Raw genomic sequence first — 22,614 nt, forward strand, 5'->3', positions numbered from 1 at the left:
TTAAAGATAATGAGGAGGAAGGTGCAAGTCATGGAGAGTGCAAGCCCCAAAAGGTTAGGTAAAACCTAAAATTAGCCTCATGCCCTAGTGTACAAAGGGACCTTGTTCCAGTGACATGCTTAAAAATGACATTTCTTTGTGTTAGACTTACAAGCAGAATCTGTGTTACATATTCAGCAGTGTCCTAAGTCACCTGCCTCTGAAATGCTTCAGGATGCTCTTAAAAGTATTTCTACACAAATGAGTCTTGCTACTGACAGAGAGGTGCAGCAAATGGATGGGGAACATTACCTAGAGAGCATCTATTACAAAGGAAAAGGAATCAAATGCCACGGCAATTTCAGAGGATAATCCATAGGGCTGATAATTGCAACTTTAAAAATGCTGAAAGCTGCACAACTTTGAAAGGCTCAAACCCAGTATTCTCACCTGCATTAGAGAGCATAGTGCCACTATTCATGGCAGTCCCTGCTTTAGTCAGAGACAAAGTTGATGCTGTTGTGTGCATGCTTGAATCTTGACAGGATTGTGGCTCTGGGAGGAGTGAGGTGCTATATATCACAAAGAAGTCTTAGTAGTTCTTGTCAGATAATGAAATCGGCACAAAATTCCCAGAACAAAGAGAATTCTGTAAAATAATGCAGGTTTAAGACCTGCAGGATGAAGTGACTGCAAGGACTGAATAATACATTTGTTAAGAAAACAACTAAAAGAAGAACAGGTAAAAACCAACCACACAACCAACCAACCAACCAACCAACCAACCACTAAAACAAAGGACAAAGCTTATTTATTGTAGTTTATTCTGTCTGGCTATTGAATTTATGTATAGATTTTAATCCAGTGAATTTTGCCAGGATTTTTGAATTAAATTAATTTCATTGCAATGTAACATGTTTCCCATTTGACATAATTTACATGGATTTCCAATAAATTTGAGTTATTTGCAAATATAATAACCAGAGAAAATGGCAGAGCCTCTTTTAAATGCTTTCAGAGAATACAGTACAGAATCATATGAATTTTCTTCTGCATATAAACAAGTAAATATTAGGATGCTACTGTACATAAATAAAACTTGCATTTTTTATTATTGGCCTATGTTCTTACTTTTAGATAACTGCTTCATATGTTCATGTAGCATTTTCCCCCAGAAATATTTACATAAAACTTTCTATCTTTACAGTAAATAACCATAATTGCCTACTGTGCTTTCAGCAGCCAAAAGCTGAATTGGCTATAGAAATATGTGATGAAGATTCTTGAAACAAAGGTATGACTAAATGACATCAACTTGTGTATACTATTACAAAATATTGAGAGGAATTTAATGGCATTTGTTAATTTACAAAATGCAGTTTAGTGTTGGATCTGAACTGCTCTAACAGTAGGATAAGCCCTGCAATTACAGTTAAACTACAATTTATGGAACATACATTCTGCAAAACTACAGTATTTCAGTGTTTGCAGTGATGTTGATTAAAAAAATTTGATTTCAAACAGTTAGCAAGCCAAATAACTCTTCTTGTAGCAAACAAGCCTTAGCTAATGCCATCTCAGAAGTCTGCATGCACTGACTCCATGCATTGTGTATATGGCACAATCACTGAGCTGCTCTCTGTGCCCACAGAGCTGAACTTTGCAGGATATTCAACTATATCCACTCTATGATAGCCAGAACAGTCCTAAGCCTCTCTTTACACAAGCTCATACTGTTTTGAGGATTTTTTGCAGTTCTGTGTCAGTGATCAGAGACTCAAATAGTTGTCCAGAAAACAAATTTGTTGCTAGAACACTATGTAAGAGAACTTTGCTTGGAGATATTCCAGTAACATGTATTTTTTCCATTATAAAACAATGGATAAAATAAACAAGTGTCTGTATTTACAAATTCTTATCCACTATGTTCTTGGTATGCAGTGTTCCATATATAAAGCAATTTTATGCTGAAGCTCATATAGCACCCGATTTTAAGTGACTCTTATTGAGGCATGATTTTAATAATTAGCTATTAGACATAATTATCCCTATAACTGACTATTTTTTGTTGTTTCTATGGAAGTCATATCAATTCACTAATATAAAAAAAAAAGAAAATACATTTCACTGAAAATACAAACAAAAGTACCTATCACTAAACCAAACTTCTAAACTCTTAGGGCCCACTCCTGCAGCCTTGGCTCATGCAAAGAATTCTATTTAAATAAAGTAATCCAGTTAGAGTTGGGTTTTTTGTTCATTTGGGTTTTGTTTTTTGCTAAAAACCCCATATGATGCAAGTCCAGATCTACACATGGTGCTTACTTTAGTGCATTTACATTTGTCCTTATTGGGTTTCTAATAGAACAAAAACATGTATTTAGAATTTATTAATTTCCATTCTGTTGATATGGAGGCTTGATGAAAGATAATCCAGCTGCATCATGGTTGGGTGGTGATGACTTGATCCTGCATCTCTCTATATAGGGAATACTGAGAAGAATAAACAATGTTATCTGTCTCTTGTGAGACTCTCAGCAACTCCTCCCTTTACTGTAACCTTTTCTACCTTAAAAATGTTTCAAAACAGGTTGTCTCTGGGGTGGGGAAGTGCAAATGAAATTTAACATTGTTACTTTACCTTTCTTCCTAGCTGCTGCTGTGGGCTGTACCTGTTTTACCCTGACAATGAATGCTCTTTTGTGGTTCTGAAGGTGCTCTTAGCACACTTTCATCTAGAATGACTGATCAGACTGAGAAGAAGCAGCTCACATGCCCTTCCCTAAGTTAAAGAGGTTGGGACTGTGAATAAAGGGCCATTCCTAAGTAGTCATGCCACAGAGATGAGATGAGATGAGATGAACCCTGCTGGAAATCATGAAGTTGGTACATACATGCAGAAACTCAGAAACTCAGGAGCCAGCACAGTGGCTCATTTCAAAGACCTGTCTGCTGGTAGGATGTGCTGAGGAGACTGGTTTTGTGACCTTTCTCAGTCTCAGATACAAAGAGCAAATTCCAGTATCCTCAGACATGTAAGAAAGCAGGTTCTTGTGCTCTTAGATAATGCTCTTAGATAATGTCTCTTTAATAATGCATTTAAACATTGTGATGATTCACATCTTATATGTGTCTTTGACTGTCATGTGAGTGCTTGCAAGCTACAGAATTTCTTGCCTAGAAAGAAAGTGAAGACCTCCACAGATGTCCTCCAGACAGGATGCAATTACCTCAAAACATCAGACTGAAGTCCAGGCTTCTGAATCTCACAGGCACATTGAAAAGGTCCCATTCAGAAGTGTTAATGTGATGCAGTTTCTGTGCCCTCTGTACAACTGTCATATTTCACTAAGGACAAAAGAGATTCTCAGGTGGTGACAGATGAACACAGTGGGGAAGAGCAGTCCCATAAATAAGAGGGTAGTCCAAATCCCACCTATGCTGAAAGTTAAAATATGAGTTATAATTGTTTTCTTTTTAGACATTAGGAACTGAAAACATCAGAACTGTCTCTTTTTTCTTTATAGTAATAAGATTCGTAATGTTTAAGCCCCCTTCCTCAATATAGCAAGATTAAAAGGACAAGAGTTGGTTATATTGTCTTGTAGTGAATAGGAGGCATTCTGAAATCTCAAATGAAGCATTCTGAAGTCAAGTTACTTACATACCTTATAAATAACCTAAGCCAATTGTTGCATTATCATAAACTATAGGAAATAACATACCTGCTTTCTAAATGAAAAAAATTGTATTTTCTGTACAAACACATGCTAGTTAAAATTAGCCAATGAATTTGCAGAGACAAAGCCCTTGTCAGACTGTGCTATTATTACAATAAAAGAACACCACAAATGAAAGCCAATATTTAGGAATGTGTATGGCAAGAGAGCACCACATACAGTAGTCAAGTGCAATAACAGTGAGCATCTTTAATTTTACAGAAACATCCATATTTTTAGGCACTTTGCTATCATATTTCTAGTGACTGTCCTTCTGGCCAGCTTAAAACTGAAGGCCTCCAGAAACAAAACCTCACAGCTTGTAAAAACAGAACTGTAAGATTTATATTTCCCATAGACTAGGCACAGACCAGTGTGTTTGTAATTTAAAGATAATCTGTGCATTTCTATGGAAATTGGGGTGCCAGAGCTAAAATATATCTACATTGTGTAGACACTCTTGCTGACCTTTGGATTATATGTAAATTAAGTATTATCAATTAATCAATGGGAACCTTGTATTACAAATAAATTGTCATTTTTCTGCTGTTCAGGAGAAAAGAACAGTGCCTACTGTATGTGATATCCTAATGCACTCCTGGAAAATCACCACATAGGCAATTAACTTGTTTAACAAGCTTTGTAAGCCTGGCATATTTTATGCTGACCAGCCAAGGGGGTTCTCTCTCCTTGAAGAAAGGGAACCCTGTATTTTTAGCTCTGTGATGTTCCATTTATCTTTAACATAATCCTGAACACATGTTGCTTGCCAGCAAGATATATATATTTTATATATATATTTTTCTTTTCTGAGGCTGAGATCTGCTCTGGCAATGACTTCAGCCACCACCCTGCCAGAAGAGATGCTACAAATCAACTTCAGCACCAGGATATGAAATTGTATTAACAGTAATTATGTTCCCTGCTCCCAGGAAGGGACCTGCCCTTGAAAGTCTTCAGCACACCACCAAAGGAGCATCTGTCAGGCTAAGCATCTTTCTGCATTCTTCTGTTTTGCAGCAGACTACCACACCAAATTACTTGTGAGGCATGTAAAAGCCTTATTCAGGCATACTTCAACCTCAAAAAATAAAACTCATCTGAAATAACTGGTTATTTGCCTAAGAGCAAGAGCCCCTCACTGGAGTGTGGTCCAAATTGAAATGTTTGATACAACAGATTTCTTACAGTCACGTGGCAAACAAATGTATATGCACAAGAGGAGACAGAAATCAAGTCCTTGAGCTGGGGTATGATGTTTCCAGTCCCACAGTGCACAGATGAGAGTCCTCTCTAGCTGCTTCCAAGCCAAGTCACCTGGCCTGAATGGCTGCTTTTAAACACCCGTGTCCCAGCCTGGGCAGGGCTGCCACATGGGGTGACTCTGCCCTGGCTGCAGTGAGACGAGCAAGAGACAGGGCAGCACTGTCAGCTTCTGTAGTCAAGAGCAGCACAGTTAACATGAAGTTCTGGAAAGCAGACAATACCAGAGAGAGCACTCTGTGTCACTGCTTTACACATGCAAACCATTTATCCAGCATCTTACAGAAGCACCATTGAGAGATTGAACTGAGAGCACCGCGAACACGGAATCGTGTTCAAACCAGCAGACAGGAGCTGTTTAGGGAGCCATGGAGAAGCATGCAGCCCCTCAGGATGGATTCCTTGAAGGCACGATAGATGAGAGCTTGGAGAAAAGGCAGCTGGTCATCAGCCAGCTGAAACTATGGGGATGAGCCAGCTCTGGGTTACTCATGAATATGAATCCCCACACTACTCATCCCTCACCCCATGGATCCTGCTACATGTAAGCAAGCCTGCAATTTATATGAATAGAAAGACTAAAGCAACAAATTGTTCACAGTTGACATGAACACCACCTCCCTGAATGCTCACTATTGTAAAAGCTAGGTTCTTCAAAAGAAGACTGATAATTCTTATTGCAAAGCTTGGTCATCATAGCTACATTACTGGGCTTTTTAGTGGATGTTTGTGAGTGACTATTGCTATTGTAGGGCTAACTGAGGTCTAGTTAACTGAGTTAACATTAAATGTGTCTCTATAAAGATGTTTCCAAGTTGGGACAAGTAAACGTTGGGGTTGTCCCTTTGTACTTTTGAGTTAAACACATACAGTATGGAAAAGAGTATGGAAGTACTAGCTACTTTGTAGAAAAGGCACTATAACTGATCTAACTGTGGTAATTAGGTACATGCCCATGCTACAGGTATCTGCAAAGAATTTATTTCTCTCTCTGACTGAGAAAGTTATTCTACACTCATGGTAGAACAGGATGACTGGTTTACATATTGGATTAGCACTGGTCTAGGTATGTGGTAAGAACAACTCTCATGGAAGACACAGATTCGTGGAAGAGATGTCTGAACTGCATTTCCTATTTTCTACCCGTTCCCAGAGGGAAATCAAAAAGACCTCTTCACTAGTGCAGTTATATACACATTACAGCTTCTGTTGGCCTTACTGTGGCAATTTGCTGGGAGATCTTATTGTACAGTTGTGCCAAAAAAAGGAAGCAAAGAAATAGACTGTCAATCTTCCCCAGAAAACATCACCAGGTAACAAACACTTCATTTTGGATGTTGATATTTTATTTAGGGATATGGTGAAAGAGTTAAAAAGAGCAGTAAAGAGACAAGTAGAAGAAACTCCCTTTTCTTTACAGTCAGATGAATCTCTTTGGGAATTACTGCTGGAAACATCTGTCTATCAAATGTATTAATGAAAAGGAAGCATTGACAGCAGCCATAAAGGAACAGGTATTACTTCTGGGAAGAGGGAACTAAACCAGAACCTTGATTCTTTGTCAAGAAATGTAAATACTCACTTACCAACCTAGGTCTGAATTCTAAACCATTTTCATTTAGCATTAAACTACATAATGGAGATTGCAGGGGAGTTACGGATTCCCCCATACATCCTTGTTCAGGAGGGTAATTAATTTTTGCAGCTTTTAAGTCCAGTGTGTGTGAGTCTCAAGGCCGAGGGCAGGTACATATCCCAAAAGCAGCAATCCGAAATGTGAATTGCTTCTCCATGAGACTGAGGTCTGATGAACCATTAAAGGGTTGTGACCAGCCTGAAAGTAACTGAAAGAGGAAAGAATGTGCCACTGCCACAGCACTGCAGACATGGTACCAGCTCCCAGTGCAAGGCTGTAGGAGACAGGTTAAAAACAGAAACCAAAGAAAGAAGAGAGGGGGAGGAAAATTTTTCTTTCACTATGTAAAAGGGAAGCCTGGGGGGGGGTCTCAGAAGCAGTTGTCAGAACAGAGGAAAGAAAGAACGGAAGGATTTGTGTCCCTTCCTACAAAGCAACATTTCTGATCTGGCTGTGAAAGACAACAGAATGACTGGACAGTCCTCCACCATCCTTTGACTTGCTGGTCCCAATGGGGGTATTTCTAGAGTGATGTTTGCTTTTCTTCTTTTGCACCTTAAAATTTTACAATCAAGAATTCAGTGCTATTCTTTGCTATCAACTGACATTATCTAAAGATACCTTTGAATTGGTCTTGAAATTGAATCCAGTGAACCTGGCAAACCTTATGTTCCTACTGTTTCTCCAAAAGCAGTCACCCATGCAGAACAATAACTACATCTTGAGATGCATTTGGGAATATCAGGAGTTGAGGTTTGCCTGCCACTAAACTGCAGGAGTCAGACTGAGGACTACATGTATAAACTGGTACCCCTGAGCAAGGAACAGACAGCAAACACATAGTTAAAGACTAAAGAAATTCTCCAGACTTAGCATGACAAATCTTCTGAAAAATGGTGTATCTTTGGCCTTAAACAGTGTGAAGTAGAAGGAGAGAACATTCAAAGGTGAACTTCATGAATTCACATTCAAGGAAACAGAAACAAAAACTTTTATAAAGGGAAAAACTCCAGAAAGCAGAACCACAGTCATCCTTAAAAAGCACTGAAGTGGAATCAAAGGGTTTGCTGCAGCTGTCAAAACATGGCAGCATGGTCAAGAACAGGATGGATGTGGAGTGGTCTGAACTGCTTCTCCTCCAAGGAAGAGTTGTAGATCGATTGTGTTGCACTGTCACACAAGGTCAGGATCCACAAAGTTTGAACCACCCCGTGGGCTGACTGCTCAACTGCACTGCTCCTCAGAGCTGTACTACTTGCAGGCAAAGCCTGTAAATCAGCACACTTCTCTCAGTTATGAAGCTATTTCTAATAAATGTGTTAACTAGATCTATGCTTGCTCTTTATAGTACCAAGTCATGTTGAGAACTGACCAAGGATCCGAGAAGGGCTCAACCTTCAAAACCCAGTACCAATTGAGCTGAAAGTAAACCAGTTTTGTTTACTACAGAATAAGCCAACCTCAGTTTATGTACTGTTTATTTTGAATTAAAAATAAACTGCTCTTCAAGCACATGCCAGATATTATGTATGTGAATGTTGCCAGCTTGGACTATAACTTATACTTGTGTCCAAATTACAAGTGTATGCTTATATACATGGGGATATGTGCACATGCATGTCACGCAATGCTAGTTCTTTACTCTTGGACTATTCTTGTACCATTGTACTATTTATTGTATTATTATTGAAGAAAAAAGGTACCAATCCAGTACCTGCTTATTTCATCCAAGCACTGTACTTTTTTTTCACAGTAACAGAATAACTCAGCATTTTTGAAAAGCCAGTGGCTTTCAAACTGTTTTTCAGAGGCCCAAGTAGGTCTTGGTTGCCCTCCTGCTCCTTTTAGGAGAAGAACAAGGAGGACCAGTGGCTATGCCTGACTAAATCCCACTGTCTCTTTTGCCTCTTTTTTGCCCTTTGGCAGTGTTCTTTTACATAGACTCCATGATTTTAGCTTAAAAACAGCAAGGCATGTTCCATTTCCCTGCTCAAGGAGACAGAAAAAGTCAACAAAACAACCCCAAAGCAATTTTCATTTATCTACTTTTGAAATAGGAAAAAAAAAAACCAAAACAAAAATCAAGCCCAAATAAAGAATGGGATTCCTCCTGTTACAAACCCTAGTAAGTTAATCTATAAAAACTTTGAAGATGAAAAATATGTTGTAAAAAAAAAAGTATTACCCACTGAACACAGTACAGAATTTTTCCTATATAAGAAACTAGACAAACATTAAAATAGCTCAGTCTTTAAAAAGGGCAAAATTCTGCAAAAAAAAATTACTTAACACTACTAAGGTTAGATTACACATTATGCCAATGCATTCAATTGCACAATTTTTGCAACATGACAGTGGTCTGGGGTGTGTATGTGTAGGTGTTTATGTCCATTTGAGGGAAACAGTGCAAGAATGCTAAGGGTGACCGTTGCCATTTTAAAGGGGTATTTCACAAATAATCAAACAAAACCCCTACAAATACCAGTACACATCTCAAATACTGCAAGTCACATTCTACAGCCCTTGACATTAAGAAAAAAAAAAAGAAACAGAAAAAAGAAAAAGCCAGCAGAATTAATTCAAGTACATTTGGAGTCAGTCCCTTGTGAACTACTGTTGTTTGCACTTTAGTTGCAGTGAAGGTGGACAGAGTTCCCCAAAAGACACAGAAGTGAGTGCATCTTCCCCAGCCCCACAGAGTAAGTCTGAGTTGAGGTACAATTATCCGTGGTTTGCTCAACATTGCAGATGCCAAAACTTGAATGAAAAATTATGCTTGAAAAACACTTGGAAGAAAATTACATAAAATAATCTCTTAAAATGAGAAGCTAGTTTTGTGTAAAGGTAGTCTTTTTGGTACGTAATCCTATCAGGACAACAAGCGTGACACTCCTTCCCAAATTGCATTTGCCTTGGAGCAAATAACAATAAAGAAACCTTTACATTTTCCATTTACATCAGGTCATCTTTCTGACCTGATGTACCCTTTCCCATGAGCCTTGATCCACCACCCAGAAAAACAAGCAGGTATCACACCCTGGCTGAAATGTGCATTGCTTCTTCACAACTTGTGTTCCATAGGAAAAGCACTTCCCTCTCCATGTTTCATTGTCCTTTGCAAATAACAGCGTGGAAATCTACTGCCAGAGTGGTTAAAGTCTGGTGAATTCCCTGTGGTGCTGCAAGTCCCCTATGCTCTCGTAGTCGCTCTCTCCTGAAAGAGCAGTGTGGTTTGTGTTGGGCACCACCAAGGTCCTGTCTTCCTCTTGGCTCACTGCCTGGATGGCTTCATAGTCCGGCTCCAGCTCCCCGTTTGCTCTGTCCGCTGACTGAGGCACAGTGGTGGAATTGAGGGCGTTTTCAAAGTCCTTCACACTTGCATAGAGGCCACTGCAAATGGACGGGGACCTCTGAGATGCAATTTCTTGAATACAGGTGTAAGGAGAATCCAGTGCCTTGATGGTCTGTCCCGGCTTACTCACCGATGAGTACATGGCTGAGATCTAAGAAAAGGAGACACCTGCTGAGTATGGAGCATGGCATAAAGCTTGTGCACCAGTCTATACCCTTGTACTACAAGGATGTTGGTTATTTAAGAAAAGACAGGATCTTCTGATCCAAAGATATCCATTCTAAAAGGATATGACTTTTTCCTTGGAAAAAAAACCCCAACTATTTCTTACAAATCCTTCCTTTTCTGGCATGCATTTATAGATTGGTTTTCTTAAAAAAAAAAAGACTGCTTTATAAAATGTTTATAAATTTAAAACTTCCTTGAATATAAAACCCTGGTGAGAAAATTAGAATTAGGCAAAAGGGAATGGCTTTGTAAGCAGGAGCTCTTGCAAATTTTACTATGGTCCTGGAGTCAATTTAGATTCAACAGGGAGAGAGGCATCAAAGGGAGGATCAGATTGAACTGCTGTAATGAAGGATGCTGTCTGATCCTTAGGGCTTTAAAAATTATTATTGTTACTATTTTTAATGGTAGTGGCCACTTTTCTGCTTTTAGAGACACTGCAATAGAAGAATAGTTAATTAATAATTAATAGTTAATTGTTCTTGTAGGCAGGACTTGATAGGCACCAACACATGTGAAGACAACATTAAAAATCTGTAGATAAATTACTCAGATAACAGCAAGTAGTGCCAATACTGATATGCAAGGTCTGCTCTGTTGACTACACTTTGCCTACAAAGAAGAGCTGCTTCTCAGGCATTGAGTATGTGAACTTTGGACTGGAGACTGAAACCTCTCAGCTGTAAACAGCAGAAAGGGAGCCAGCATTTTATTCCTAATTAAAAGTTTCCTCTGGTGAGGGGGTACACTTCAACAAGTGCATGAAAGTGGCCCTTCATGAAAAGGTGAGGAGAAGCCCATATCCACACACACGTCCCTCTGCTCAGGGATTACCTGGGCTGTTGCCAAGCACAGGAATCAGTCTTAATTCCCTCTCCCAGGCCAAATGGATACTAGCCCTTGCACAGGACAGATGGCTGAAATTCCCTGCACAGCTTCTCTGGTACCCAATATCACAATGCAACATAGCTCTTCCATTACAAGTCTTTCCCAAGCATGCAAAGCCATTCTGGGTTTGTATCAATCCAGTTAAAAGAGTAGATTAGCATAAAAATGTCCATTACCAATAGGCAACGCAGACTGAAGCAGACAGACCACTTCTGATAATTCTGGGATTTTTTTTTTTTGTATGCCTGTTTGCGTGGGGCTGGGTTTGGTTGGTTGATTGGTTGGTTGGGTGGGTTTGTTTTTTGTTTTGGTTTGGGGTTTTTGGGGCTGGTTGGTTTTTGTTTGTTTGTTTTAGAGGGATATCATCTTGAAGATGGCAATACTTACTTTTTACTGACTTCAGCTAACAAAAAATGGCTTTTCTGCTCATCTATACTTCAACTCCTCTCAGTATTAGATTACATTAACCCACTTCAAGGTCAGGTTATTCATTAATGGCTGGGAATGCTTCTCCCAGCAGAAGGCATTAGCTCACTTAGCTCATTGCCAAGTTTGTGTTTTGCTTTATGTCCAGAAAGCATATTTATAAACGGCATGGGTGTACTGGAGATGATCACAAACAGCCTTATTTATGTTTAACTTTTCTTTGTTTAACTCTCCTCCATTTATCTGACCAACAGACAGTTGGCCACAAAGAACAGTTTATGTTCCAGTGCTTTTACTGTGCTTCAGCTTACTTCCCAGAGCCCCAAACACTTTGCATGGGAAAGGTGGAGTATATGTTTCAAAAGGTTGCTGGTTATTCTTCTTGAGAAGGTTTTGTCATCCAAATCAAGAAATTACCCTAACAATCAACTAATCGTGGCCTCCTGTTGTTTTCTGACACCATTTTTAACCTATGGGCCTGATACAGCCATGTTTTAGAATACCTCTGATTTTAGGAATGGTTTTCTGTGCAGAGAACCTTGGGCTTTCATTTTCCTTTCACACAAGTTTCACCTTTCTTGGATTCTGCTTAATCACATAGAGCTTATGCTAATTTCTGCCTAAAAATTGGTCTCTAGTTAGTTACTGAATTTCATGCAAGAAACCTACCTCATCTTCTGTAAGAGATGGATCTTCCTCTCGAGACTTGTAAGACACTGAACTCAGCCTCTGTAAAAAAGGAAGAAAGAAAGAAAATAAAAGGCTCATTACTCATCAACAGTGTGAAATCTATAACAAAACCCTCCCATTTTAATCAATACATTATATTTTATGGTCGTTTTCTCTCAAGTTCCATTATACATAGCTAATACCCCCACTATTCAGAGTACTTCTCAGGAGATAACAGCCCTGAGGTTAGTAAAGCTTTTTAATGTATCTGCTGTTATCCTGACCCAAAAAGGGTAAAAATAATGTAATGGTTAAAAAAACCACTGCACCACTGTACCCCTGCCTTTATACCTCTTATGAAGTATCTGCAGAGGCTTCTGAACAATTAGAAGTCAGCTGTTGGGATACACCAGTTGCCCTTTCACAGGATTTTCAGATACGCTTTTAGATGACAGAAGAACAATACTCAGCTGACACCTTCTGGATGATTGTTACCCTTCATCCTGTAGATCCTGGACAAGCTGCATGGGAGAGCTGTGTCCTCCACCCCTGGAATGCAGTTCCAGGGTGCAGAAGTGCTCAGCAGCCTGGCCTCACAACTACTCAGACCTGCTGCAGCCCACCCTGAGCTGGAGCCAGGTCACACAGCAGAGTCACTGAAGGATGGAGGGCTTGGTTTGGTGTCAAGTCTAATTTCAAGCATCTAAAGTGTTCTGTGTAAAACAGGTCATGAAACATCAGGGGAAAAGCATTTTGCTCTTATGGAAGTTGCCTTTGGACCTTTACAACAAGAAAGCCCTGCTGCTGCACAGCAGCTGTGGGATGCCTCCTCCCCGGGCCAAGAAGGCTCTGCTGGAATCCTGCTCCACAGTGATTCAGAGGGAGCCTTCCAGCACTGTAAGGAGCTGTATTTTGGACTTTCACACAACTTCTCCAACTACAATACTTCATACCACCTCCAGTGCAAGACAACACAGAGGACTAGAGCTATTTTTAGCACAGTCAATAAAATACCACTTCCAGGCACACAACTTGTTTTTTTTTTTTTTTTTTTTCAGAGGCTCATTGTGATAGATTCTTTCCTCCTTCCCTTTTCTTGTTGTTTTTACTTCTGGTAAATACCAAACTCCAGGCTCCTGGGCACTTCTGACAGACTCTATCCCAAAGCACACTGAAGTTCTGCCTGCCGCACCCAAAGAGCTTCCCTCACTGACAAACTCCCTCACTTCTTTCTCACTGACTGGAGAACAGTGCTCTGTAATCTGTGGTTTGTTTACTCTTAGAAAAACCAACCAACCAACCAACCAACCAACCAACCAACCAACCACCGAAAAAAAACCAAAAGAAAAAGTTCAAATGTATTTTGGCCTTGTATTAAATCTGCTTCACTATAGCAACTTAGTTTAGTCTTTCCTATCTGCATCTTTTTCTGCTGGAGAGTAAGCTACTAATTTCATCCTCACACATTAAAACAAGCATGTGATCATAACATTCTTCAGTGATTTTTCTGTCATCAGTGTGTCTAGAAGCACCATGTGTCAGGACCCCTTCTACAGTTTCCCACTCAAGTACTGATAAATACCCCAGGGTGTTTGCCATCCTGTGCTGTTCCCTGATACAGCAGTCTTTCTTCTTCTAAATGTGAAGCTTGTGACACATCAGTTTTGGAGGATATTGTTATCTTGGAAACTTAAATCCCCCTTGCCCCTAAACATTTTGTACCTAGCAACATTTTAAACTACGCTGAAGCCTCAACAGCAGCAACACAAACAACACATGTCCTTTTTTGCCTTCTGCTTTCCTTTTGTTCCTCAACAGCACTTGATATTTTGCTCTTTGGCTCAGCTGCTGCTCCTGACTTGGGCACAAGGACAAGAACATTCTCCTCTGATGCATTTGTAAGAGATGCTTTGCTCACCCTCAGACAGTGCAAGGCTGAAATCAGATGGCAGCAGCTAAATGGACACACAGATAGCACTTCTACCAGTGCTCACTCTGGAAAGACCTGGGTGAAAAAGGAGATTCATACTTCCTTTTTAAATAAAAGAAAGAACTAAAGAAATCTATTCTGCTTTTTCAGTATTATTAGAAGAATGATGTTCAAGGTTTTGCAGGTGACGGAGGCCTGTAAGAGGCCTTGTGCTATTAAAGGTGTCCTTCTTCCCAAGTCTTTCCAAATTATTTGACTGGGTCACAGCCAAAAACCTGTTTAGGTAAATTTTCATCCATTACTGCACAGCTGGTTCTTAAAAGGATGCTTTGTAGTTTTCATGCTGTTATACTTGGTAATGGTCTCTGGCTTGGTCCACCTAGTTCTCTCCCAGACTGGAATGCTTCAGGGACTGGCATGGGCTGGGGATCACCCTGGCTGTCCTCTTTTAGCCTGTGAGACTGAGACAGCTTGGACACACTCTGTTCTCTCTGCTGGCAGGTACAAGCCTTGGTTACACAGGTGCCTCCCTGCCTGTCCCTTCTGTGTGCCCTCATTATAGTGAGGGAGACTTGCAGAACGTACACACAACCTCTGGCTTCATCAGGGCCAGGGCAGAAGGTTGAAGAGTTTGGGATACAGATGCCATGCTAAACAAAGCAGCTAAGAAAATTCATAGAAAGAAGCAAAACCAGGAACACCTATGGGGTCTAACTAAAAGAGTTATCAGTATAACATAAATTTCCATGAACATCTTGGTTTTGGTTGCCACATCGCAAAACCAGGCATTGCTCTGCATTGCTTGAAGCAGCAAAATACAGGGAAAACCCATCATCATCACAACAGAAAAACAATCCCCCAGCCCCCTCCCCACACAATGCCAACAATAATGACATTTATATATTCCATCAATTACCATCTCCAGCTCTGCTGCAGCTGTAGCTCTCAAGGACAGGACAGGCACACCCGATGCATAATGCATGTACCCAGCAGCGTGCACAGCAATGATCTGATGCTGCCCAAGATTTAACTCAGGGTGCCTTCAGCTCTGAATAAATTTTAATTAGACAAACACCTTTTTTTCTGGCACTTAGGGGGCTGCATGTGTCATCTCTTGATTAATCCTTCAAAACCTGAACCATTTTAATCAATTCCCACTCCTGGCAGTTACTGACACTGCATACACGGTGTGCTGGGGAGCTACAGAGCAGCAAACGCTTTTCCTTTGTATTGGTGCCTGGGAAGTACAATTACTTTCTGCTAGTCTGTTCACACCTGAGAGGGAAAATATCACTTTTACACTAAGCTGTTTATCTAAAAGTTTAATTAGAAATTACTTATGGCTGGAATGTGGGAGGGGGGAATGTTTCTGGATTATTGTTGACAGTCACATCTTAATTTTTTGCTTTAATGAGCTCATTATTGTAAAAATGTGCACTGAAGAGTCTAGCTAAGCAATTTTTATACTGCAAGTCTTCAGTTTATTCATTTGGACTATCTTGTGCTTTACAAGTTATATGGTTGTTATTTATTTATTTAACAAGATACTCTTCTGCCTTCTTCCTGGATTACTGAAATTCTTCAAATAAGAGAACAAACAAAACCAAGTAACAATATCTTAGCTCTGCTGCGATTTTTCATGTAAATGTTTACATTAAGAAGTCACATTGCATCTTAAGAATTTTTTTGAACTTTTCATCAATACCTACCTAACATTATTTGATGACTTGGACACCAAAAATCTGCTAAACCTACAGTTCTTTCATTCACAATTAATAAGAAGATATCAAAACATTCTGAAAAATGCAAACTCAACAGTTTATGAAAAGTCTCTGCTATGATCTGAAAGCATCCTTAAAATGACTTCCAATAAAAAAACTACAAATGGGAAGAGAAACTGTTGAAAATGGCATAATTTTATATTTCAAGGAATTCACCACAATTTGTTCCTAGAGAGGAAGCATAAGCCACTGAGAAAACTTAACTTTTGGCTGTGATTTCAGCACTTAGAAATTTCTTACACTCTGTTTATATGTGACATGCAGAATTTGACAAATATAAAAGTGTATAAAAGCTGCAATCTCTCTCTCTTTCTATCCCTCTCTCCTACAGCAAAAGACGAAGTGAGTGCCGAACACTTGCACAGCTAAGTCAAGGTGGCCCAATGAAAGAGGCAATCTAAAGTAAGGACATCCAACAAGGATGCCCCTCTCTCCTTTCTGTAAGATGCAGTTTCATAAGAAAAAAAAAGAAGAGGGGGCTTCAGAACAATATATAGATGGTGACAAAGGTACTGGATGCCCTTTGTAATAGCTTCTACAAGTATAATACCATCAAACAAAGAAGCAGAAGCCTCCTATGCAATTCCTGGATAATATTTGAAAAAAGCCTTTTGTAGTGCATAGCTGCAACAATCAAAAATACAGGGAACAATAGAATGAGCATATACCTCTAACACAAAGATTCTACTATACATTATCATATTTCCATTTACAGTCTTGCTTCATCTTGAGTGGGGTTTCTTTCTTTTTATTTTTATTACTGAAAAATAAAATCCTCTCCCACCCATATGTTCCCAATAGTTATTTGGCTGTTTGATGAGGACAAATATTTGCAGTATTTACCTTTTCCGGTTTACTTGCTCCTTCTGTCACTTCTTCTTCCACTTCTTTTTCTTGCACATTTTCATTTTCATCAAGAAGTTTCATGGGTACTGGAGGGGGAAGCTCATCCTCTACATCTGGTATGTTGTCAAGAGGACTTTCTGAATTTGCACTTTGGCGACTCTTCTTATTTCGGTCAACAGATGCATATTCTGCTGACTCAATTCTGCACTCAGGAATCTGATTCTGACCTTCAGAAACTGTCAGTGAGGCCTTTGATTTGCTGCTAGAGTTCCCTTCCATGCTGACTACTGCTCCAACATCTTTAATTTCCTTCACAGTTTCATACAAGCAGTCTTCAACTATGTTCTCCTGAGAGGAGCTATCTTTCAAGACTTCATAAGGCCCTTCCATTCCAAGGCCTTGATCATTTTCTGCATTTCTAGATGAGATTATAGTTTCCATAGGGTTGTTAGGGGGAATACTGGGTAGCTCCCGGCTCTGGTGACATTTTATAGACTTTCCCAGACTATCCTGTTGATCTAGTAGATCAGATGTCTGTACTTCTTCATAAGGCTGGATACAGGCAGCTGTACTGTCCTCAGAAAGAACTAAAGAAAATTACAGAGAAGTATTACAAACAAAGGCATAACTAAAAGGTGTGATTTGGTACTCTCTACATCACTTTGGTTTTGTGACATGCTGGAAAGGATAAATGATACTAATGCCTGGAAATTAGCATGCTTTTTGCTTATCAAAAGGTTTCAGTTAGAGACATTTCTGCACTCTACTGGTAAAATATCTTTCTCACAACATCTAAAATGGTCTGTACACTGCCAAGTCACATTATATGGCAACAGTATTCACTGTCAGAACAGGGGGTGGGAGGTTAGCTGTGCATGGATTTCAGCTGCCTTGTACTCTGTTTCACTGAATGATTACAGAATGCTCAGCAGTCTCAGAAGGGAAAGAGGTGGGAGGCCTCAAACCAAAAAAAGCCTTAAAAAATCCTCATCAGATTTTCCTCTTTGCATTTCCCCATCCTTTGGAATCAAAAGGAAAGCGTTCCTTCTTCCTCCCCATCATCCTTCAGCTTGTTTAACATGCTGGCCCAGCTCTGGTTGGAGCTGCACTTTGCTCAGCCCTCCCTGCAGGCTCCAGCAGGAGCTCCCCACCGAGGGCTGAGCCATCCTTCTCTTAGTCTCGCAGCACATAATGCTGGTTGACAACCTACTAACGAGCTGGCCATATGCACAAGAGACAAGACTAGACTTCAGGAGGTAGTGTCAGGCAGAACATGTTGTTTCAGGTCCCAGAAGTGGGCCACATGTCATTGTCACTAGAGGATATACTGAAATGTATGGGGCTTCTCATCTTACAGCACACGTCTGACATTTGCATGCATTCATGGGCATATACAAGCATGTTTCAAGCACGGTAGGTAACTTCACCTCACACTATTTCTTTAAAAAATCACTTCTGAACAGCTTTACTTTTCCTAGTACAGTTCCTAAGGCACTATCTCAACAAAAACAACCCATTCTTCTGTGTCCTTCAGTGTGTTTGACATGGTGACAGAAGTGTTGCCAAAGCAATCGATGCCTTTGATTTGGTGGTTGCCATGGACATTGCTTTCTCTTGTGTTCAGGGCATGCAGACACAGTCAGCACCTGCAGGGAGCCATACCCTGACTGCAAAACTCAGGACAGAACTGGAGGTGTGAGATGATAATCACTGTCTGAATGGGAGATAGGAGTTTTGCCTTTCTGCTCCTTCATTCTAGGGATTTCTGTGCTGTGCTGAGCACCCTTACAGAACCCAGAAAGCACACACCCCATTCTGGCTGGAGGGGATAACCAAAAGCAATGGAAGCTTAAGTTTCTGTATTTTTGTGGTTATGGGTGGTAGCACAGAAGGCATTGGTGTAGCTGAAGGGCTGGCATAGATAAGACAATGCTGGCAGGTTGGGTAAAGGAAAAAACACAGCATTTGATGGTTCTTCTTCCCTAGCCCTGCCCCTGCTCAAAAAGCTAGCAGAAACAATAATAAAAAGAACTATCAACAAAAAGTGCATAAAGTATAAGTAAGAAATTAAAGCACAGGGTTCCTGTTATTCAGAAGGGCTGTTATGTAGAGTGTAAGCTGAGTATAGTATCAGACAGTCTGAAAACTGTCTGCTGGTTGACAGCACACCTTTTAGCAGCAGCTCTGACAGCTGCACACGTGGTGACTCATAGCAGAGAGAAATAATTCCATTCTGAAGGGTTTTGCTCTGCACATCAAGTCCCTCAGGGAACCACACACCTACATACACAACAAGCCAATGGATGGGAACAGCAATTAGCTGCAAAATCAAAGTTTAAAAATTACTTTGGGTACTTGTCTCTAAGGGGTAAAGTCTGAATAGCTTAGCTTCTGGTTGCAGGAGATGAGGAGAGAGCTGTAAGTTGGAGTGCAGCCCCTGGTGTTGGTGTTAGTGTGAAGACAACAGCTGGCTCCCAGTGGCTCTGAGCTGAGAGTGAGTTTATTTTTAGGTGCAGCTGAGTAAAATATTTTCCAGTGATACTTCAGGGTGAATTATTTTGAGTGTTCAGCAAAGCAAATACTAGGGAAAAAAAAGGAAGCCTATTTATGTTGCCTGTTTTCTAAAATATAAAAATATAAGTGACAGCACAGCACAGGACTGTGACCCAGAGCTGTAATCTCTGGAGAAGGACCTAAAATATGTCCATAGCCTCCTGGAGCACTTTTGAACCTCTAAGGTGTAGCTTCATCTTCTGGTTTTATCCCAGTTCCATAGCTTACCAAGGTTAGGGAAGGTCCCATTCTCTGCCTGATGACCTGGTCAATCTGCAGTTATGGCTTGGTGACACACACCTGGTGACCCAGGAGAGGACCTCAGCAGCTCCCAGTGCTGGCTGGCGTGGAGGGCTGGGAGCAGCAGCGTGGGGCTGTGCCAGAGCACACCCAGGAGTGTGTGGATGCCATGGGACAGAGAGAGAGAAACGGCAAGCATTTCTCACGGCGCCTTGTGAGAATTTTCAGGCAGTTGTAACGATGTAATAACTTGTTAGTATAAACAATCTGCAGGTGGTGTTTTTCTACTTTGTCTCTCTGTTGTTCGCAAAGATGGTGTATGAGAAAGGTGTTTTTGTTAACTAGCCAATCAAATAGAATGTATCATTTATTATCGTTTTATTATAGTTTTATTATCATTTTATTATTGTTTTATTATCACTCTATATTATTATCATTTATTATCACTCTATATTATTATCGTTTATTATCACTCTATAAAAACCACGTGGTTCTTTAGAATAAAGCCTTCTTTGCTCTTTCTGCAATACTGCCTCTCACCTGTTCCTGTGTCATTCTCAACACAAGAGTAACAGGAGTGGAGATGCAGCCTAAACCACCCAAATCTCCATGAGATGATCACCTCCACTGACCTCCCAGCAAGGCAAACGACTCCATGGCATTTTTTAACTTGGTTGTAAGTTCTGTGTGATGTGGTGTCAGACCCACAGAGGTGTGCAGAGTATTCTGACAAATGGCTTGCCTGTGTGCTTGGAAAGCTGCTGGCTGGACACCTGAAACCTGAGGGATCAGCCGTGTTCAGCTGAGGAGGGAGCTGTGAGCACCACGGGCTTATCCCACCCACAGGGGCTGCCAGGACTCACCGTCTCCATTGCTGAGGGCTCCGTTCTGTTCACTGTTTGGGGGAGGCTCCGTTACAGAACTGGTGATGGAATGGCTGAACACCTCCTTCTCGGAAGGCTGCAACACAGATCAGTGACTGCTGGATCACAACCAACGCTCACGTGAACACACACACAACGAATTGCATTCCCATCTCTGGGGCTCTGACCCACAGGTATTACTGGCAGGAGAAGCAAACCATGCCAACTAGATTCATGGATTTAAGTGCCTGTGTTTACAGATGTTAAAAAGAAATAAATGCAAAGATGTCCAGAGTGATGTCCTTTTCAAGCTTCATAGCAATAGACATTACTGTGGCTTAACCCATGAGAAGACAGCAGCTGACAAAGGGTAACACTGCCTTGGGCTGCAGATGGAGCGAAGGGAAGGCTGGAGTACAGTGGTGGCAGAAAGGGCACTAAGAAAGTGCAGATTATCAGGATCTACACAAGTTTTCCTCCTCTTCCCGTTCTGCAACTTTTAAAGTTTCCCATGCGCAACCATCTCGAAATCCCTGAGCTATTTTCTAATCTGTTGTATTTTGCAAGGAGCTTGGTACAAATCAACCAAAAGACAGACAAAAGCTGCCAGAAATAAACACTTACCACATTCATCAGATTTTCATGATCTCCATTCTGATTTTTGGCCTTCTTTTCCCTTAATGAAAAAGACACATGAATTTTTACTACAAATTATGCTAATATACAAATACCAATCATTCATAGACCTTACACTCCTGCAGGGAACAGAACTATGATTCACAATAATACTGAAAATGGAATAACTGAAAATTATTACAGGAATTGGTATGATCTCTGTGTAAAAACACCATTGAGGCAAATGGTGATAAACATAACTGAAGAGGTACAACAAACACACAAAACCCTTCTTCTCACTCGATGTAAGATCACAGTGAGAAGTGACTGATGCTTATTACAATATAATATAAATAATTATGTAGAGATGGGACATGGGGGAATGGCTTCAAAGTGAAAGGGAGTAGGTTAAGATGAAATATTAAGAAAAAATTCTTTACTGTGAGGGTGGTGAGACACTGGAACAAATTTCTCCAAGAAGCAACTACTGGCGGATGCCCCATCCCTGGCAGTGTTCAAGGCCAGGCTGGATGGGGCTCTGAGCCATCTGGTCATGCCCATGACAGGGAACTAAATGATCTTTTGAAGTCCCTTCCAACCCTGGCCATTCTATGATAATAAAAATATTATTCTTTAATTTAATCATATCTGAAATTCTCAGATATACATTCTGGTTACAGACTACTTAGTAAGTCTCCTACCATGCCAGTAAAAAGTGTGTATCCTATGAAGAATTGGAAAAGGCCAACAAAATCCAGACAACTTCTACTAAAAATGCCAGTCAAACTGATAATAAGCATGAGCAGTTCAAAAAGGTGTACAAATTTCATAGCAGCAGGGGCCTACATTTTTAAAGGAATCCTGCTTCCCTGGGTCCTTCAAAGGAGTCTAAGTATGGATCACATTTCCATTTTTACCATTTGGGTAATACAGTTTTTATTCAGAAATACTGCAATAAAGTATGGACTTGAAATAATGTTAGTCCTTCCCCTAGATGAAAAGTCAAATAAAAATACAAGAAAATATTGATAATAGAAAACTTTTGCTTCTTCTAAAGTCTGCAGTGAACTGTACTTCCACATTAGCAACTGTTAAAATTCTAATTGGGAAGCAACAAAGCAGCAAGTGAGCATGCACCAATGCAGAGAAGATCAAGTTAAAAGTTGAATTTCCTCTCTGGAAATTTTTCTGACTCTGATATTTTAGAAAGAGCAAATTTTATTCAGTTTTCTATGTCCTCATCCATTTTTAAGAGGAAGCTTGCACAATTGCATTTATGCATAAACAACCTGCCCTACAGAATGACCTGAAACAAAAGATACTATGTCCAAAGTAGCAACACAAGAATTTATTAAAAAACATCACCAGAATATTTCAGGCAATGTATCTCTGTAACTGCAAAGATCACTCAGTGGTTTGACCCATCTTTCTAGAGATGTTTCAAGGATTGGTGTGTTACAAAACAAAACATAGAATCATAGAATCATTTGGGTTGGAAAAGGCCTTAAATATGATACACAGTACCTAAATGCAATGTCTGTGGGCTAAAGAATATTTTTTAAAAATTCTACTATTTTTTACACAGATATCACAGGAAACTGTGACAATAAGAAGATACTTAAGTGT

General features: G+C 40.1%; 1 protein-coding gene across 11 annotated transcripts in view; it reads right to left on the reverse strand.

The window, feature by feature from the left end:
- Positions 1 to 786: 786 nt before the first annotated feature.
- The window catches only part of PAG1 (phosphoprotein membrane anchor with glycosphingolipid microdomains 1), a 112,870-nt gene continuing 91,042 nt past the window's right edge, over positions 787 to 22,614 (reverse strand). For all 11 annotated transcript variants that reach the window (XM_030968268.1, XM_030968287.1, XM_030968258.1 and 8 more), the window contains 5 exons: positions 20,998 to 21,049; positions 20,374 to 20,470; positions 16,715 to 17,304; positions 12,161 to 12,220; positions 787 to 10,100 (listed from right to left, as the gene is read on the reverse strand). In XM_030968268.1, coding sequence (XP_030824128.1) covers positions 9,750 to 10,100; positions 12,161 to 12,220; positions 16,715 to 17,304; positions 20,374 to 20,470; positions 20,998 to 21,049 — 1,150 coding nt within the window. In that variant the 3' untranslated portion in view covers positions 787 to 9,749. The remainder of the gene's footprint in view (positions 10,101 to 12,160; positions 12,221 to 16,714; positions 17,305 to 20,373; positions 20,471 to 20,997; positions 21,050 to 22,614) is intronic.

This window comes from Camarhynchus parvulus, chromosome 2 (assembly GCF_901933205.1).
Source record: "Camarhynchus parvulus chromosome 2, STF_HiC, whole genome shotgun sequence".
Lineage (NCBI taxonomy): Eukaryota > Metazoa > Chordata > Aves > Passeriformes > Thraupidae > Camarhynchus > Camarhynchus parvulus.